The sequence below is a fragment of the Scyliorhinus canicula genome, chromosome 13 (genome assembly GCF_902713615.1).
Source record: "Scyliorhinus canicula chromosome 13, sScyCan1.1, whole genome shotgun sequence".
NCBI classification, from domain to species: Eukaryota; Metazoa; Chordata; class Chondrichthyes; order Carcharhiniformes; family Scyliorhinidae; genus Scyliorhinus; species Scyliorhinus canicula.
The window spans coordinates 60,235,285-60,254,552 of NC_052158.1; the positions used below are offsets into that span (position 1 = coordinate 60,235,285).

The 19,268-nt window shown below is 46.4% G+C and overlaps 2 protein-coding genes across 4 annotated transcripts in view; one reads left to right on the plus strand and one right to left on the minus strand.

Annotated features, from left to right (window-relative positions):
• atg4b (autophagy related 4B, cysteine peptidase) overlaps positions 1-1,343 on the minus strand; it is a 108,774-nt gene extending 107,431 nt beyond the window's left edge. The window contains exon 1 of one of the 2 annotated variants that reach the window (XR_005462919.1): positions 1,207-1,226. Coding sequence is in view for 1 of the 2 variants with exons in the window: in XM_038816890.1 (XP_038672818.1) it covers positions 1,207-1,216 (10 nt within the window). In the remaining variant the exon portion in view is untranslated. Of the gene's footprint in view, positions 1-1,206 lie in introns of both variants that reach the window. The other variant, XM_038816890.1, reaches the window with a different exon arrangement.
• Positions 1,344-1,360: 17 nt separating this feature from the next.
• The window catches only part of thap4 (THAP domain containing 4), a 76,800-nt gene continuing 58,892 nt past the window's right edge, over positions 1,361-19,268 (plus strand). The window contains exons 1-2 of one of the 2 annotated variants that reach the window (XM_038816887.1): positions 1,361-1,812; positions 11,902-12,659. In XM_038816887.1, coding sequence (XP_038672815.1) covers positions 1,739-1,812; positions 11,902-12,659 — 832 coding nt within the window. In that variant the 5' untranslated portion in view covers positions 1,361-1,738. The remainder of the gene's footprint in view (positions 1,813-11,901; positions 12,660-19,268) is intronic. The other variant, XM_038816886.1, reaches the window with a different exon arrangement.

The window sequence follows — 19,268 nt, forward strand, 5'->3', positions numbered from 1 at the left end:
TTGGGGTTGGGGGATGAGTCAGAGCAGGTGTTGGGATGGGGAGAATGCAACAGCGCAGTGGTTGGGGGGACGAGACTGGCAGGGGTTCGGATGCGGGGTGAGATGAGACAGGCAGGGGTTGGGATGTGGACATGAGACGGGCAGGGGTTGGGAGCTGAGACAGGGCAGGGGTTGGGATCGGAGGGGGGATGATATGGGTCAGAGGCTGGGGGTGTGGGATGCGATGGAGTAGGGGTTGGGGAATGAGACTGGCAGGGGTTGGGATGGGGGGGGGGGGAATGAGATGGGGCAGGGGTTGGGGGGGGGGTAATGCAACAGAGTAGGGATTGGGGGGAGGATGAGTCAGAGCATGGGTTAGGATGTGGGAATGAGATGGGGTAGCGGTTGGGGGGGGTATGCGGCAGAGTAGGGGTTGGGGGATGCGACGGAGTAGGGGTTGGGGATGAGTCGGAGCAGGGGTTGGGATGGGGAGGATGAGACAGGGCAGTGGTTGGGGGGGATGAGACTGACAGGGGTTCGGATGTGGATATGAGATGGGCAGGGGTTGGGGGGCTGAGACGGGGAAGGGGTTGGGGGGGGGGGGGGGGGAGAATGAGACAGGCATGGAGGGAGATGACATGGGCCAGGGGCTGGGGTGGTGGGATGCAATGGAGATGGGGTTGGGGGGGATGAGACTGGCAGGGGTTGGGATGGGGGGGGGGGGGGGATGAGATGGGGCAGGGGTTGGGATGGGGGGATGAGACAGGCAGGGATTGGGATGTGCTGATGAGACAGGCAGTGGTTAGGATGGAGGATGTGACGGGGTAGGAGTTGGGATGGGGGGCATGAGACAGGCAGGGGTTGGGGGGGGATGAGGGGGGCAGGGGTTGGGGGGGATGAGGGGGGCAGGGGTTGGGGGGGATGAGGGGGGCAGGGGTTGGGATGGGGGGGAGATGAGACGGGCAGGGGTTGTGATGGGGATGACATGACAGACTGATCGGAAGGGGGTTCAGGCCCAGTTCTCTGGGATATTCCTGACCCGCCTGAGGCATCAGCTGACAGGGCACAGCCTGTGACAGAGCAGCAACTGGGACAGTGAGGGAGCGGGGAGGGTGGGGTGGGGCGGGGTGGAGTGGAGTGGGCTTGGCCATGCCATGCCATGCCATACCGGACCGACCAGACACCGGTCCGCAGGTTCAGTTGATGAACGCTGAGGCCTGGGCCTACCTGCATCCATTGTGCACAATCCGCTGTCACACACTGAGATCCACCCGGCAACGCTGATTGACAGCTCACACCGTCCAACCAAAGCACAGCAACTCCACCGACGCCCCGCCTCCACGTGACCGCATCATGCGCAGATGCGGCTGCGATGTCGCCTGCCCCTCCCCTCCACTGAAAGGCTGTTGGTCATTTGAAGTCCCTGCAGCGCCATCTTGTTATACGGAAACGACATCTTTTGCAGTTTGATCGAAATGGTCAGCAATAAGCAAGACGTGTCGCCGGCGTATTAGTGGATTTATTTGCGGGCCGTAACTTGGAGTTTGCGGTTACATACTTCCTTCAGTCTTTCGACCGGTGGACCCGAGTTTACCGGCGCCATGTTGTTGTAGGTCAGGTACACCTCGCGACCGCGTTGAACAGTTCAGAGTGGAGAGGTGGCTGCGACGCCATGTTGTTGTACGGATGCTGCCACCCTGTTGCCTCTGAACTGGTGCAAGGGTTTGATAAATAAGCTGACTTGAAATCTAACTGGAACATGGTGATATCTTGTTCAGCCCATTCCTGTACCAACAGGCAGGGTAAAGTGGCCAAATCCATCTCATTCCACAGGTGGGTGTACCATGCAAGATCAGGACAATCTGTTTTTGCAGTGTTCATTTCATTCCACTTCAAAAGATGTTCCCTATGCAAACTTATTTTCTTGTTATTTAGTTTCACATTTTATTCCAAAACTCATTGTACTTTAAGCTGAGGTCAACAAGCATGGAAATCAATCAACATGTTTGAGAATCTTGAAATCAAGCTCCTGAGATATCCACACATGAGTTTTAGTCTTCACAATATATAATAAATTAAACAATTTGGGGGGGCACTGGCAGACCATTCAGAGTGTGCTGACTCTAGTTCAAGGCATGTCTGAAGGTTTAGTTCTCAAGTTTTGAATTTGCCTTTATACAGCTTGGGTCCTGTGCAGTTGAGCAATATATAGGTAGCCCCCCTTCCTCTTCCCCATGGGTATATTGTGCATTGCCCTAGAAGTTGAGATGCGGAGTAAAATATCTTTTGTATTGTGTTCCATTTGAGTCTTGTTGGAATAATCACTCTCCTCCTTCAATCCTGTATATTTCTCGGCTCCTCTTCCACCTAGACATGCTCAGGATTGTCGGAAAGAGAGCGTAGAAGAAATCATTCATTTATGAAATCCCCCTACATCCCAGTTCCATCATATGAAAATTCTGAAGTTCAGACTTGTCACAGCGATTTTCCTCCATTTGAAGACCCAAAGCAGATCTGTCATCCCATGAGCCAAGCCAGCAAGGAACCATAATTTACATCTTTAGTACTATGGTGGTTGACTGAGAAACCCTGAATGGGAAAAAAACAACATCAAGTACCACTTGGCGATGTACTCCCCTTATAGGGGGAACAGAATCATTCAACTAAGTATTTGCTAAATTGATATTTTAGCATAATAAATTTTCACTTCCCCTTTGATAGGGTGAGGGGAAAAAAGCTTTATCCTAACGTTCTCAACATATTCATCTAAATAATTACCAAAGAAAAATTCAAAGCAGATGACTGGAATTTTAAAAAAAATTTCGAATACCCAATTCTTTTTTTCCATATAGGTGCAATTTAGTGTGGCTAATTCACCTACCCTCTACATCTTTGGGTTGTAGGAGTGAGACCCACGCAGACACGGGGAGAATGTGCAAACTCCACACGGACAGTGGCTCGGAGCCGGGTTCAAACCTGGGTTCTCAGCGCTGTGAGGCAGCAGTGCTAACAACTATGCCACCGTGCTGTCCGTGAGTGATTGGAATTTTAACCAATATGCACTTATTTCATTCCACAAGCACGTACTGGCAAATTGAAGGATTTCTGACTTATTTTGGCATTCTAAATGTAACTGTTTAAAAACATGAGTCAGTTTAATGGGCTGTGCTAGGGAATGGGCAGATATCAACTTTGCATCTTTTAATTTCTCCCTCCTGCAGCACAGACATAATTCCACCTGGACTCCACTTCCAAGTAGACCTACAGGGAGTAGTGACTACATCAATGTGGAGCCCTCAAGCCTCATACCCCTGCTCCCACCACTCCTCCCCAACTTAAAAGCCTATTTCTATCTCTTTTATCTCCCCTTCTAACTCATTTTCCATTTTAGCGTACCTCACTGCCTGCTCATATGAAATGCTTTTGTATGTTTTGACCATTAAAGATGCAGCTTTAAAGCAAGTTGTTCACTTCAAACCAACACTAGATGCAGCATTCCTCAGCTACGGATCAAAGTTCTGCCGCAGTCTAAATCGTTGAAACTTTATTTGTTCCATTCAGGATTTACAATTTCTCGGAGCAGGATTCTCAAACACAAGATGGGCCTGACTTTCTACCCTGGCACTTGGGCATGGGCCTCGTTCAGCATGTTTTAAAAACACTAAATACTGTGGAGACTGGAAATCCTGATATATAAACACTATGCCTAAGACACTCACCAGGTCTGCTGTATCTCTGGAGAGCAAAACAGATAGATGACCTATCGCCAAAACCATAAAAATCTAGCAATCTAACAGTTTAAGCATTGATGGGTAAAGACAAAAAGGAGAGTCTGTGATAAGTCGGCAGGCAGGAGATATTAAATGACAAAAGGAAAAGCTAGGCAGCAACTAGTTATATTACAGTTGATTTCAGCAGGGTCACTGAGGAAGTGGTAATGAAAGTTTATTTTGCTCCCCTCCCATGGACTCTGGAGTAGTGGAATTGTGAGCTTCTGCTGGCGTGTCTTGCATAGAACGATAGAATTACTAAAGTGCAGATAGAAGCCGTTTGGCCCATCAAGCCCATAACGACCCTTTAAAAGAGCACCCTACCTGGGCCCACTCCCCTGCCCTATCCTCTTAACCCCACCTAACCTTGGACACTAAGGGGCAATTCACACATCTTTGGACTGTGGGGAAAACCGGAGCATCTGGACGTAACCTACGCAGACACAGGACGTGGAAACTCCAGACAGACAGTCGTCTAAGGTTGGAATTGAGCCTAGGTCTCTGGTGCTGTGAGGCAGCAGTGCTAACCACTGTGCTGCCTAGTTTTGGAGGTTGTGATGCTGAGTGCAGTAAGAATCCTCTGCCTTCACCCCCTTGTTTCCCACAAGTGAAGCTAATCTTTCATTATTTATTCACAGGTCCCCAGCTTTCACTCACTCCTTGACAAGTCACTCTTTTTCCATCTCACTCATCAGTACCTTGTTGCTGCTACTCCCAGCTTGGCAGAAAATCCTGGGCCCATCTCATTCCTTTCTTCCTCATCTCCCTCAGCCCCCAGAAATGCAGGAAGACATCAAAGGCGCAGATACCTTCACCAACAAGTGCGACCCCTACCCCAAGCATCAACCTGACTGTGTTTCCCTTGAAGTGTCAAAATGCCTATTCTTGCATTTCTTGGCGAATAGAGAATGGACGGTATAGTTATGGTCTGAAGTTGACGGTCAGTTTTTCCCACGACACATTTTATACAAGGCATTCACAGTGGAGCAGTGTAGATTTCATTCTGTAGGATCCACTTAAGGACAGTGGGGGGAAATCTATGTGTTGTGCCAGAGGAAATGGGTGAGGTACTAAATGAATACTTTGCATCAGTGTTCACCAAAGAAAGGGACTTTGTGGAAGATGATTCTTGGGTAGGTTGTGTGAACAGTCTGGACCATTTTAACAACAAAAAGGAGGAGGTATTGGGTCTTTTAAAAGATATTAAGGTAGATAGGTCTCCTGGGCCAGATGGGATTTACCCCAGAATACTGAGGGAAGCAAGGGAGGAAATTTCTGGGGCCTTGACTGACATCTTTGTATCCTCATTGGCTACAGGTTTGATCCCAGAGGACTGGAGAATAGCTAATGTGGTACCGCTGTTTAAGAAAGATCGCAGGGATAAATCTGGAAACTATAGGCTGGCGAGCCTCTCGTCGGTAGTAGGTAAATTATTGGAGACGATTCCCAGATACAGGAATTATAACCATTTGGAAACAAATGGACTCATAAGCGATAGCATGGTTTTGTGAAGGGGAGGTCATACCTCACTAACTTGATCAAGGTTTTTGAGGAGGTGACAAAGATGATTGATGAGGAGAGGGCAGTGGATGTTGTTTACATGGACTTCAGTAAGCCTTTGACAAGGTGCCTCATGGCAGACTGGTACAAAAGGTGAAGTCACACGGGATCAGAGATGGGGTGGTAAGATGGATACAGAACTGGCTCAGTCACAGAAGGCAAAGGGTAGCATAGAAGGGTGTTTTTCTGAATGGGAGGTTGTGACTAGTGGTGTTCCACAGGGATCTGTGCTGGGACCTCTGTTGTTTGTAGTATACATAAACAATTTGGAGGAAAATGTAGCTGGTCTGATTAGTAACTTGGCGGATGGCACCAAGGTTGGTGGAGTGGCAGAAAGTGTTGAGGATTATCAGAAGATACAGCAGGACATAGATGGGTTGGAGACTTGGGCAGAGAAATGGCAAATGGAATTTATTCCGGACAAATGTGAGGTAATGAATTCTGGTAGATCTGACAGAGAGGAAATATATTGTGAATGGCAAAACTCTTAGGAATATAGAAAGTCAGAGAGAACTGGGCGTGCATGTCCACAGATTTTTGACGGTGGCAATACAAGCGAACAAGTTAGTCAAGAAAGCATATGGAATGCTTGCCTTCATTGGACGGGGCATCAAGTATAATAACTGGCAAGTTGTATAGAACCTTGGTAAGGCCGCATTTGGAATATTGCTCCCAATTCTGGTCGCCACACTACCTGAAGGATGTGGATGCTTTGGAGAGGTTGCAGAGGAGGTTTACCAGGATGTTGCCTCATCTGGAGGGTGTTAGCTAAGTGGAGAGGCTGAATAAACTCAGACTGTTTTCATTGGAACGACGGAGGTTAGGGGTGACTTAATCGTGGTCTACAAGATTTTGAGGGGCATGGATAGAGTGGATGAGTAGGCAGTCTTTCCCAGTGTGCAGGGGGTCAGTCACCAGAGCGCATTGGTTTAATGTCCGTGGGGAAAATTTAGAGGAGAGATGCGAAGCAGGTTTATTTACACAGAGGGTGGTGACTGTCTGGAACCCGTTGCCGGGGGAGGTTGTGGAAGCAGATACATTAACCGCGTTCAAAAGGCATCTTGACAAACACATGGATAGGATGGAGAGAAGGATACGGCACCAGGAAGTGCTGAGGGTTTTGGCAAAGATTGGTATCATGACCACAGGCTTGGAGGGCCGAAGGGCCAGTTCCTGTGCTGTATTGTTGTTTGTCATCCCAGGGGAAGTAACATCGCACAGCTTTTATGTTAAATTTATTCAGATCAACAATTGGGCAACTATAACAATTAGTCTAATTGTGGTAATTCACATGTACAGGCAAAGGAGTGTGACCTGAATTTGGCATTAATCCACCTTGGGGTTGTAATTAATTATCCCATAGCTAATTATTCTGTAGCTAATTTTAACCACAAAAGTCTTAGAAAAAATGGCAGAGAATAACCCTGATAAGTGGAGTATAAAACAATGTGGAGCATTAATTGCAGTAATTAAGTAATGGTAATTTGTACATGACGGGAGATAGGTTAATCTGCCGTAGATGCTTATCCTGGAGTATTACTGGAACACCAACTTTCCGAGCAGAACCTTTGCTACACGAGTGCGATACTTAGAATTTCTACAACAGTCATCCTTGAAGCCTCTTTGAGTGTGATTACCAATTTGTCAGGTACAGACAATTTCCTGTTGCGGACCAATGCCTTTTGGAAACTGAATGCCAATTTCTTTATTTGCAAAAAAATATACTTTATTTGTAAAATATTTGAAAGAACATTACAAACATTTCCAAAGTGGGCATCATAAAAAATGCAATAATATTCAGGTTTCCACATATGTTATGTTGCACTCCGATGCTTCAATGCAACCAAAGAAACATTACAGACATTTCAAAATGGTCATTGCAAACCTGAGGAATGCACTAAAATTTGGGGCGGCTGCCACAGATGTGCAATGGGGGAAGGCCGCTGTCAAAGCCCTATCAGCCATAGTGAACTGAGGGGAGTGGAATTGTATAGAACCCGTTCGGGCAGTGTGACTCACATTGAATGTATGATGTGAATGTTACAAAGTAGCACAATTATATTGAAGCACGTCAGAGTGCAACTTGATCTCTGTAGAAAACTTAAATACCTTTGCACCAGTTGTAATCACAGGGTAGTTGTCATGGGTGACTTTAACTTTCCAAATATTAATTGGAACCACTATAATTTGAATAGTTTGGATGGGGCTGTTTTTATCCAGTGTGTTTAGGAGGGTTTCCTCACACAATATGTGGATAGACTGACAAGAGGCTGGGCCACATTGGATTTGGTACTGGGTAATGAACCGGGCCAAGTGTTAGATTTGGTTGTGGGAGAGCACTTTGGAGATAGTGACCACAATTTGGTGACTTTCACTATGGCAATGGAGAGGGATAGGAACATACGGCAGGGCAAGGTTTATAACTGGGAAAGGGTAATTACGATGCGATTAGACAAGAATTGGGGAGCATAAGATGGAAACAGGAACTGTCAGAGATAGGCACAATTGAGATGTGGAGCTTGTTCAAGGAGCAAATACTGCATGTCCTTGATATGTATGTCCCTGTCAGGCAGGGAGGAAATGGTCGAGTGAGGGAACCATGGTTTACATGTCTTGTCAAGAGAAAGAAGGGGGCCTATGTAAGGATGAGAAAACAAGGTTCAGTTACGGCACTTGAGGGATACAAGGTAGCTAGGAAGGAGCTCAAGAAAGGGCTTTGGAGAGCTCGGAGGGGGCATGAAAAGTCCTTGGCGGATAGGATCAAGGAAAACCCCACGGCTTTTTACACTTATGTGAGGAATAAAAGAACGACCAAGGTGAAGTTAGGGCCGGTCAAGGACAGTAGTGGGAACGTGTGCATGGAATCTGAAGATATAGGAGTGGCCCTAAATGAATACTTTTCTTCAGTGTTCACAAAGGAGAGGAACTATGTTATTGACAAGGATAGTGCGATACAGGCTGGAGGAGGTAGATATTCGGAAGGAAGATGTGTCAGAAACTTTGAGAAGCCTGAGGATAGATAAGTCCCCATGGCCTGATGGGATATATCCCAGGATTCTTTGGGAGACGAGGGATGAGATTGCAGAGCCTTTGGCTTTGATCTTTATTTCCTCACTGTCTACAGGAATAGTGCCAGAAGACTGGAGAGAGGCGAATGTTGTCTCCTTGTTCAAGAAAGGGAATAGGTATAACCCTGGGAATTATAGACCGGTTAGTCTCACTTCGGTCATAGGTAAATTATTGGAAAGGGTCCTGATGGATAGGATTTATGATCATTTGGAAAGATACAGCTTAATCCAGGATAGTCAGCACGGATTTGTGAGGGGTAAGTCTTGCCTCACAAGTTTGATTATATTTGAGGAGGTAACTAAGTACATAGATGAAGGTAGAGCAGTTGATGTTGTACACATGGATTTTAGTAAGGCGTTTGATAAGGTGCCCCATGGTCGGCTAATGCAGAAAGTAAGGAGGCATGGTATAGAGGGAAATTTGGCCGATTGGATCAGTAACTGGCTATCACATAGAAGACAGAGGATGGTGGTAGATGGTAAATTTTCATCCTGGAGCCCAGTTACCCGCGGTGTACCACATGGATCAGTGCTGGGTCCTCTGCTGTTTGTGATTTTTATCAATGATTTGGATGATGGAGTTGAAGGTTGGGTTAGTAAATTTGCTGGTGACACTAAGATTGGTGGAGTAGTGGATAATGTAGAGGGCTGTTGTAGGCAGCAAAGAGACATTGATAGGATGCAGAGCTGGGCTGAAAAGTGGCAGATGGAGTTTAACCCTGATAAGTGTGAGGTGATTCATTTTGGTAGGATAAATTTGAATGCGGATTACAGGGTTAACGGCAGGGTTCTGAAGAATGTGGAGGAGCAGAGAGATCTCGGAGTTCATCTCCATAGATCTCTGAAAGTTGCCACCCAAGTGGATAGAGCCGTGAAGAAAGCCTATAGTATGTTAGCATTTATTAACAAAACTTTAAGAGCCGTGAGGTTATGCTGCAACTGTACAAAACCTTGGTTAGACTACATTTGAAGTATTGTGTGCAGTTCTGGTCACCTCACTATAGGAAGGATGTGGAAGCATTAGAAAGAGTGCAAAGGAGATTTACCAGGATGCTGCCTGGTTTGCAGGATAGGTCTTAGGAGGAAAAGTTGAGGGAGCTAGGGCTTTTCTCGTTGGAGCGAAGGAGGATGAGAGGTGACTTAATTGACGTGTATAAGATGATGAGAGGGATAGGTAGAGTGGAAATTCAGTGACTTTTTCCTCGGGTGGATGTAGCTGCTACAAGGGGGGCATAGTAGGTTCATGGTGGGAGATATAGGAGGGATGTCAGAGGTAGGTTCTTTACTCTGAGTGGTTGGGGCATGGAACGCACTCCCAGCTATGGTAGTGGAGTCGGACACTTTAGTAACTTTCAAGCGGTTATTGGATAGGCATATGGAGTGCACTAGAATGATTGGGAGTAGGTTGATTTGATCTTAGTTTTAGACTAGTTCGGCACAACATCGTGGGCTGAAGGGCCTGTACAGTTCTAAGTTCTAATGAAACTGAATGCTAAATGTCAGAGTTCATTAAAAGGAGGAGATATTTTACCTTTGCTTGTCAGAGCTGGATTTGAACTCTTCCTAACAAAGGCTCCGAACCCACTCCGTCTGTCTGGAGTACTGGTCTATCCCCATTTGAACCAAACGTGCCAATGTGCCAGGTATAGAAAAGTAACGGGCCCTTATTTTTCTAAGGATATGACTTTAATCTAATTAAAGTGTAATTTTTCAGCTGTAATCACAGTGGTTCGCACAGTTGCTTCACAGCTCCAGTGTCCCAGGTTCGATACCCGATTTGGGTCACTGTCTGTGCGGAGTTTGCACTTTCTCCCCTTGTCTGCGTGGGTTTCCTCCGAGTGCTCTGGTTTCCTCCCACAGTCCAAAAATGTGCAAGTTAGATGGATTGACCATGCTAAATTGCCCTTAGTGTCCAAAAAGGTTGGTTTGAGTGAGGTTACTGGATCACAGGGTGGGGGTGTGGGATTAGGTAGGGTGCTCTTTCTAAGAGCCGGTGCAGACTCGATGGGTGAATATCCTGCTTCTGCACTGTAAATTCTATATCAATGTCTATGGAGAGCAGACAGGAGAATGGGGTTGAGGCCATACCTGATCTGCCCTGATATTATTGGCAGAGCAGGTTCAAAAGGCTGAATGGCCTACCAATGGTCCTATGCTCTTTATTTCCCCAGCACCTAATCAAACAGGAGTTCAAAGCTGTTTGATTGAGTGTTTTGTCCATCAGTCTGATACAGTAAATCTTTTTGTGAAATAAATTTAGGGTATCCAAATCTCTTTTTCCAATTAAGGGGCAATCAATTTAGTGTGGCAAATCTACCTATCCTGCAGATCTTTGGGGTGAAACCCACCCAGATACTGGGAAAATGTGGCCCGGATTGAACCCGGGTCCTCGGTGCCGTGAGACAGCAGTGCTAACCACCGTGCCACCCAACGATACAGTAAACCTGATGCCCAATTGAGGAATAACATTGAGGCAGGGAATAATGGGTGTTCTTGTAACCTCAGAAGGGTTGAGTTTGAGCATATTTACTGAGTGCATTGCTCTTTGCCATAATGGAAGGCCTGAGCAAGAACTGTGGGAACAACCTATTTTCATGACTGATTGCTAAGTCCAGAAACATCCCTAAACTAAATGGTTGGTCCTGATAAATATCCACTTCAATTTAACTACCCAGGGGCACTTGAGAAACAATGTGCGGAACTTTGAACTTGAGTGAGAGTATGTACTGGTAAAGGGGTGGGCCTTGAAAGTTGAGAGTTCTGTTCGGGTTTTTCTCTGTACGGTACTTTCCTGTGGGCTGGTTGTAGTTGTTTTTGTTCTGACCAAAGACACTAAGGTTACAATAGGTGTTGATGCGGCGTACAGGGGCCTTTACCCTGCTCATTTGATACGCTTCAACTCTATTGTGGCCCTGATGTTTACTTTCAGCACCAACCATCCTTGTGGCATCTTCCAAGAGATCTTTCATTTTGGTGCCGAATTACGGGCAACCTTGTTTTCTGGGCCCAGGCACCACAGACTTGGACTTTTCACTTGGGACCTGTGTAATGTTTGCTGAGACATTTCTCTCTCTCATCAGTCTGGACTGAATTCACATGCTGCCCCAGGAAGTGTACTTCAAACTCACCGCGTTGCCCAATGCCACCATTTTTGTCCTTTTTGAAAACGGAAGACCAGGCATTGGCCCCTCGAGCTTTTTTATTAAATCATGGCTAATCTGGATTTTTAAGACCCTGACCTAGCGAATTATCAATCCCAGTTTTGACATTTTTAGTTGACCAGCCCCCACACCCCCCCCTGATTTTCACTCGGGTTTGTGTGAAGTAATTAGCTGACATCACCCCAAATGGCTGATCTCTAATTTTAAGGTTCTGGACTACTTATCAACTTTATGTGAAGAACATAAGGATATTGGAAGAATAATTGTATTACTTTTGGTTTTGTCGAAACAGAAACTGCAGTTGAAAGGGGCGATGAGAGAGTGCGGCCCTTGCTTTCATTGTTGTTCTGTTTTCCATTCCAGATTCCCTTTGACAGATGCCAAACGTTTGACAAAATGGATTGCTGCTGTTGGGCGGACTGATTGGAGACCAACCAAGTTTTCCTTCTTGTGCAGCGCTCACTTCACCAAGGACAGCTTTCAGAAGCGTCAGGAGGACCAGCATCACCGACTCAAATTCAACGCTGTGCCTTCCATCTTCCACCTCTCAGAAAATCAGAAGAAAGTGAATGGCGGACGCAATCATTGCCTGGGTGCAGCCACGGTACAGTTGGCTCCAGTGAATCAGGAAAGGACGTCCAGTGGCAAAGTGCTGGATGATGAAACTGAGCGCCTCAAACCCAATTTTGTAACTGCGGGCAGTGAACGTGTGCTTGAGAGAGCTTCTGTGTTGGATGAAAGTAGTGCCACCTTCCAGTCTTCCTCTGCGGCAGTCGAACCAGTCGTATATACAGTTGCTGAACGGCGGTGCACTCTGAAGTCTGATGACTGCCAGGCTCCTGAAAGGCTGCTGATTGACGGCACTGTTCCGTTTCCCGATGATGCTACCCCATCTGCCTCTGGTGCACGTAAACTAATCAATTCGCTGCACTCCTACTGTTTGTCTCCACCCCACAATGCCTTCCGCAAAAATCAAGTTATGAAAAAGAACGCCAAACTCAAACACCTGAGACAACAAAGCAGTCGGGTTGTGAAACGAGTAAAACGACTAGAGGGGTTGATCCGTAAACTTCAGGAAACCAATTCCACGCTCGTGAGGTGCTTTCTGCCTCAGGATCATGGTTAGTGGCAGTATTTTCTTATTCAGCATTTCTAATGAGTGGACGTCCAAGCCCACAATTTTCTAATTATGAGACCTAAAGTTCACTTTTGATAAACCATTTACTCTAAACCTGATGCAAAACAATATCTGATTAGCTCCAAGGAAATGTGGTAATCCTAGTAAGACCACCACCATTTCCTCTCAGATATTTATAGTAGACCATAATTAGCTTACAGATCGGAGTTTGGCTTTTATGCCCACATACTTTCCCTACTGTCATATGTGAAGAGTAACCACTAACTTTGGACCCACTAACCAATAAGTCACTCATTTTCAGTCAAGTCCACACTCGCTCAATAGTCTCATGATGTTTTGAATCGCCCTGGCCAATTGAGCTAATCGAATATTTAGTAAATATCTACTCCAGCTTGGACTGCTGAATCCATTCCACTTCAAAGGGGAGTGCTACATAATTATCTGATCTATCTCTTTGCCAATGAATTGTTTCATGACATTGTAAAGGCCAGGATCAATGTCTGTTCCAGGCATTTCTGGAAAACAAAAGCGTGATGTCTTTTTTCATAGAGCATGGGTGGGATTTTCTGCAGAGTGTATCGTAGAGGCGAGACCATAAGATCCTGCTACTGTCAACGTGGTTTCCCGTTGTTTGCACGCCCCCCCCCCCCCCCCCCGCCCAAGCCAGGGAACGCACAGCGAGAATGGCTGGAAAATTCCGCCCATGTGTTGGAGTGTGATGAAATACCCCCCACTTGCCTGGATGAGTGCAGCCTCCAACAACACTAGAGCTTGGCATCACCTAGGACAAAGCAGCTGGCATGATTCCACAAAACGCAACCACCCCCCCCCCTCGCCCAGTGAGTTTCCAATCCTCAAACAATGATGAGAAATGTATTTCTTTACAGAAAATGAGTCAACTGCAATGGGTAATGTAATAACTCAAGGTGATGTGTTGTGGCAAGTAATTAATTATAAGATTTATTGATCAAGAACAACAATATACACTAAGGGTTTTAACAGCACAACTATATAGATCTACTCCTACCAACACCTTGCCACCGTCCATCCCCAAGTTCTGCGCGCACACGTGGCCCGTGAAGGATCGGCCATCAAAGGGGCCACAATTTAAATAGCAGCCATGTTTTTTAAACTCATTTATGGGCCATTTATTGCGCTTGAATTCATCCTGAATTGCCCTTCAACTCCAGGGGGCGCACAAGAGTCATCCATATTGCTGTGGGTCTGTGGTCTGACCAGGTAAGGGTGGCAGATTTATTTTCCCCAAAGGACATTAGTGAACCAGATGGGGGTTTGTTTTTTACAACAATTGACAACGGTTAGACCAGGGGTGGGCAAACTGCGGCCCGCGGGCCGCATGCGGCCCGCCAAAGGTCTTTATGCGGCCCACCAAGTCATTTAAAAAAAAATGTTTTTAAAAAAAAAAAAAATTTTTTTTTTAGGTTAATGGGGGTGGCTGTTGGGTTACTTACTGGTATAGGGTGGATACGTTGACTTGAGTAGGGTGCTCATTGCTCGGCACAACATCGAGGGCCGAAGGGCCTGTTCTGTGCTGTACTGTTCTATGTTCTGTATGAGGCGCCCAGAATCATAACCGGGTGAAGTAATTATTTTACTTAATATACTATGCGGCCCTTTAAAATTGTGAATTTCTGAATGTGGCCCTTGCACGGAAAAGTTTGCCCACCCCTGGGTTAGACTTTTAAGTCCAGATTTTTATTGAACTCAAATTTCACCATCTGCCACGATGGGATTCTAGCCCGGGTTCTTAGAGGGTCCCGAGATGTCTAGTCCGATGAAAATACCACTATGCCATCTGCCCACACATTTAAAGTCTTTAAAGTGATTTGACTACCTAACTTTGGGTGGTAGTAAAGACAAGTAAGGAACTTAACTAACCATCACTGAGACTCCTGAATTTAACCAAGTTATTTTCATGGACAATCCTTTCTGTGAAATTCACAAGATTGCGAATTGAGTAAATCCTGCATTATCATGTTTGCACAGTGAGGTTATTCCGGGAAGCCTACAACACCAGTTGCCCCGTTTTAAAACACTTTAAAGTAATGCTTTCTTCACGGAGGCTTCCCATTCACCTCCTTCATCTGGATAGAAGAGTAACAAAAAGAGAGGGCAGGATAGAAATGGAGAGGAAATATCAGAGAGAGAGAGAAAAGGAGGACAGCAGTGGTGGGGTGAGTAACCGAGAGAAAGGGGGAGAAACTGTGATGGAGCGTTACACCTGTGGCTTAGTGGGCAGCAATTTTGCTTCTGTGTCAGATACTTGAACACAAAACCAAGAGTGGGGCTCTGGTGTTAATATTAAAGAGTAGCTATAATTTTGGAGATCCAGTCTTTCGGATCAGACATGAAACTGAGGCCAAGTTTGCCTTCTCAGGTGGACTATGGGGCAGCCATTTAAGACTGAGATGACAGGAATGTGTCCGCTGAGAGAAGAATGAACCTTTGGAATTTCTCCACTGCAGAGAGTTATCCCTACTCGGTTGTGTTTACTCGAGTCAGAGATTGATAGATTTTTAGATAGTTTATGAATATGTGGACGATATGGGAGGTGTATCTGAGGTAGACTATCAGCTATGATTTTATTGAATGGTGAAGGGAGTTCCAAGGGTCAAATGACCTACTCCAGTTCCGATTTCTCATGTTAAATTATCATCCCAAGTCTCTCACCCTAACTCCCATTGGTTTCTCTAGTCTTCCAGAAGGCAGACTAATGAGTATTAGTGAAACGAGACACCATGTAAACCAAAGCAAGAAAAACAAAATCCTACAGATGCTGCAAATCTGAAATAAAAACAGAAAATGCTGGAAATACTCAGCAAGTCAGGTAGCATCAGTGGAGTGAGAAGCAGAGTTAGTGTTGAAGATTGGTGAGGCTTCATCAGAACTCCGAATTATTGTAATTCAACTAGCAAGTATATTTATTTTCACACACTTAATGTATGAATAAACAGAATAAAGTTTACATTGAATTTTAATCTATTTAAATAATATTCCTCATAACATGAAAAATAACAAAGTGGGTGGGGTTGGTGGGTTAACCAACCAAGCTGTGGAGCTAGTTGGCAGTAAGTTTAACGAGATGGTCCTTTCCCTCTGTTTGGGCAGGACCAGCCTTCTCTCCTTGGGAATCCATCTTTGCCCGCCTGTGGAATCCTGGTCGGCCTGTTGGCTGGAGCTGGAGGCCAAGTTCACTGCTTGCCTGAGATGCTGGACAGGACTGCTCCGAATCGGGCAGCATAGTGGTGCAGTGGTTAGCACTGCAGCCTCACGGCGCCGAGGATCTGGGTGTGATCCCGACCCAGCCTTCTTTCCATGTGGAGTTTACATGTTCTCCCCGTGTCTGCATGGGACTCACCCCCACAACCCTAAAGATGTGCATGGTAGATGGATTGGCCGTATTTTGTTGCCCCTTAATTGGAAACAATAATTGGGTACTCTAAATTTATTTTAAAAAAGGACTGCTCCGAATGCTGTCTTAGAGGGGCAGAGTTCTGGTTATAAACCAGCTGATTGCCTCCATGTTGTGGTACTACTTTGAGCCCTTCCTGATTTTGTCATAAACATCCAGAGAATACTCCTATGATTTGTCTGGGACAAGAGACTACACTGGATCGCTGTTGAGGTTCTGAATCTCCCGCTTAGGGAGGGTGGTCAGGTGCTGGTGTGCCTTCACACCCAGGTGGTTACCTTCCGTCTTCAGACCCTGCAGCGGATACCTCTATGTCAAGCTCCTCCCCAGCTGGTGTGCCCTGGTGATGCATTTCTTCTGCCAGGTGCATGGTCTGATATATGATCTGACACGTTTTCGTAACTACTTGCAGGCGTTGTCCATCTTTTACCAGGACCTACTTCATGTCTGGAGTATGTCAGGGAGCTGAAACTCAGGAACTCACTCCTCCATCAGCACCATTTCCTTTGGCTGGAGAAACGGGCCATGGCTGCCGAGGTGATCAGGATCGGCGATGTGCTGGGTGCTGGAGGAGTGGACTGCATGACATCCCCATGAGTTGGTGGAGTGCGCCACGGTGAGTGTCCGGTGTGTGACCAATGCCACCTATGACCTTAAAATGGTCATGCTCGAACCTGACCACATTCGTGGTCTCGAGGCGACACAGGTGTGTGGTGGACTCCCATCTGAGTGCAACTCTGCACGGATGGAATTTCACGTTGGCCCTGAACCTCACCTCAGGAGCAGGGAACCCACAGTCCTAGCCGTCTTGCAGAAATGCCTTCCGTGGGTTTCTTGTATAGGCTGCTACTGCACACCCTTCACTTCCTTGCCCTCGCCCATCATCCGTAAATGCCTTTGTGTGCCTTGTTGCTGTCCGGCGGCGGAGGTCCCTCTACAGAGGAGTACTCCCCCTTAATCATGGGCACCTGGGGTGGAGGTTATTGCACGCCGCAGTCCCATGTAACCATAGGAAGCATCAGTTCACGGACTCTCAAGATGCCTGCTCTTGCGCCCTTTTGGAGTCCATGGACCATGCTTATATGAGTTGTTTCAGACTGCACTCTCTTTTCAGTTACTTAAAAATCTTTTGTTGCAGTTTTCTTTGCACTTTAGCTCCATGCTCCTGATCTATGGACATCCGGTGTGGAGAGGCCTGGGAATGAGAACCTCCTCGTCAACCTGCTCCTGGACCTGGCCAAACTTGTCATCAACAGGTCCAGGCAACAGGCGACCGAGAGGTTAATCTGACCCGACTGTCTGCTCCTCTACCGCAGCTACGAGGCGGCCTGGTGTCCCTGGAGAGTGAGCATGTTATGTCCACGGATACCAACAAGGACTTCCCTGCCCTTGGACACCTCTTCTACGCGAATCAAAACAAACTAGAAAGCTAAACAGTTTAGTAACAATCCAGTGAGAGGGGTTGTCCACTGAGGAACTGAAGTTCAGGCCAGTCTGGCTAACTGAAGGCCAGATTTTGTGGGCTTTATTCAGGTTTAGTGATGCACATCAAGTAGACAGCCGTGATAACACTTGTAACCAGGAGGACCAGCTTCCCTCTTCTAGGCAAACTTGGGACCTTTTGGAAACGGGCTTCCAAGGAGGCTTTAAAACAGACCTGTAATCAATGTCAAAGCAATAAATTGTTAATTGAAAAAAATATAATAAAATGACCATTATAAAAGTGCCAAGCAGTAGAGTTAACCAATAAAATATTTTTTGCCTTTTCGCTTACGAAGCAGAACTACAGTAAGAAGCCTACAACACCAGGTTAAAGTCCGACAGGTTTGTCTCGAATCACTAGCTTTCGGAGCGCAGCTCCTTCCTCAGCTAAATTAAGAGGTAGCTTCCACAAACACGTATATAGACAAATTCAATGATGAAAGATGATACTTTGAATGTGAGTCTTTGCAGGTAATTAAGTTTTTACAACCAACAGCGTAGCCTTCGTCATCCAGTACTTCCCCGGAGCGGAGAAACTATGACATCTTCTTCGCAGCCTCCAACACGTCATCGATGAAGACGAACATCTTGCCATGGCCATCCCCACAACTTGCCTGTAAACAACTGCGCAACCTCAAACAGACCATTTTTGGCAGCAAACTCAGGCTAACAGCGACCACGACACCACACAACCCTGTAATGGTAACCTCTGCAAGACGTGTCAGATCATCAACATGGGTATCACCATTACTCGGGAGAAGACCACCCACCAGGTACATACTCGTGCGACTCGGCCAATGTTGTCTACCTCATACGCTGTAGGAAAGGATGTCCCGAGGCGTGGTACATTGGTGAAACTATGCAGACACTGTGACAACAGATGAACGGATATCGCGCGACAATCGCCAGGCAGGAATGTTCCCTTCCAGTCGGGGACTACTTCAGCAGTCAACGGCATTCAGCCTCTGATCTTCGGGTAAACGTTCTCCAAGATGGCCTTCAGGATGTGTGTCAACGTAGAATCGCCAAGCAGAAATTGATAAAGTTCCGCATGCACGAGTATGGCCTCAACTGGGACCGTGGATTCATGTCGCATTACATTCACCCCCCCCCCCCCCCCCCCCCCCCCCACCCACCATCTGGCCTGGGCTTGCAAAATCCTACCAACTGTCCTGGCTTGAGACAATTCACACCTCTTTAACCTGTGATTATCCCTCTCTCTGGATCTGTAAAGACTTAATTACCTGCAAAGACTCGCATTCAAAGTATCGTCTTGCATCATTGAAATTGTCTATATATGTGTTTCTGGAACCCACCTCTTCATTCATCTGAGGAAGGAGCTAAGCTCCGAAAGTGATTCAAAACAAACCTGTTGGACTTCTTACTATGCCACCCCAGTCCAACGCCAGCATCTCCACATCATAGAGAGAGAGAGAGAGAGAGACAGATGAGGCCCCAAGTCCTGGTCTTGAGGGAAGGGGTTGGGACTAGGGCCAAGTTAAGGAGTTAGGTTTAAATAATATTGACTTTGCATTCTCCTCTGGTGGCACAGCACACATTGTTGCCCTTTTCCATATGAAAGTGGGGATCGGAAGTTGGTTGCTTTTCAGTCTGGGGTTTCCTCCTCTCCTGGCTTGCTTGGCAGATAGATTTTTAGGGAAGGAAGAGGGCAGGGTG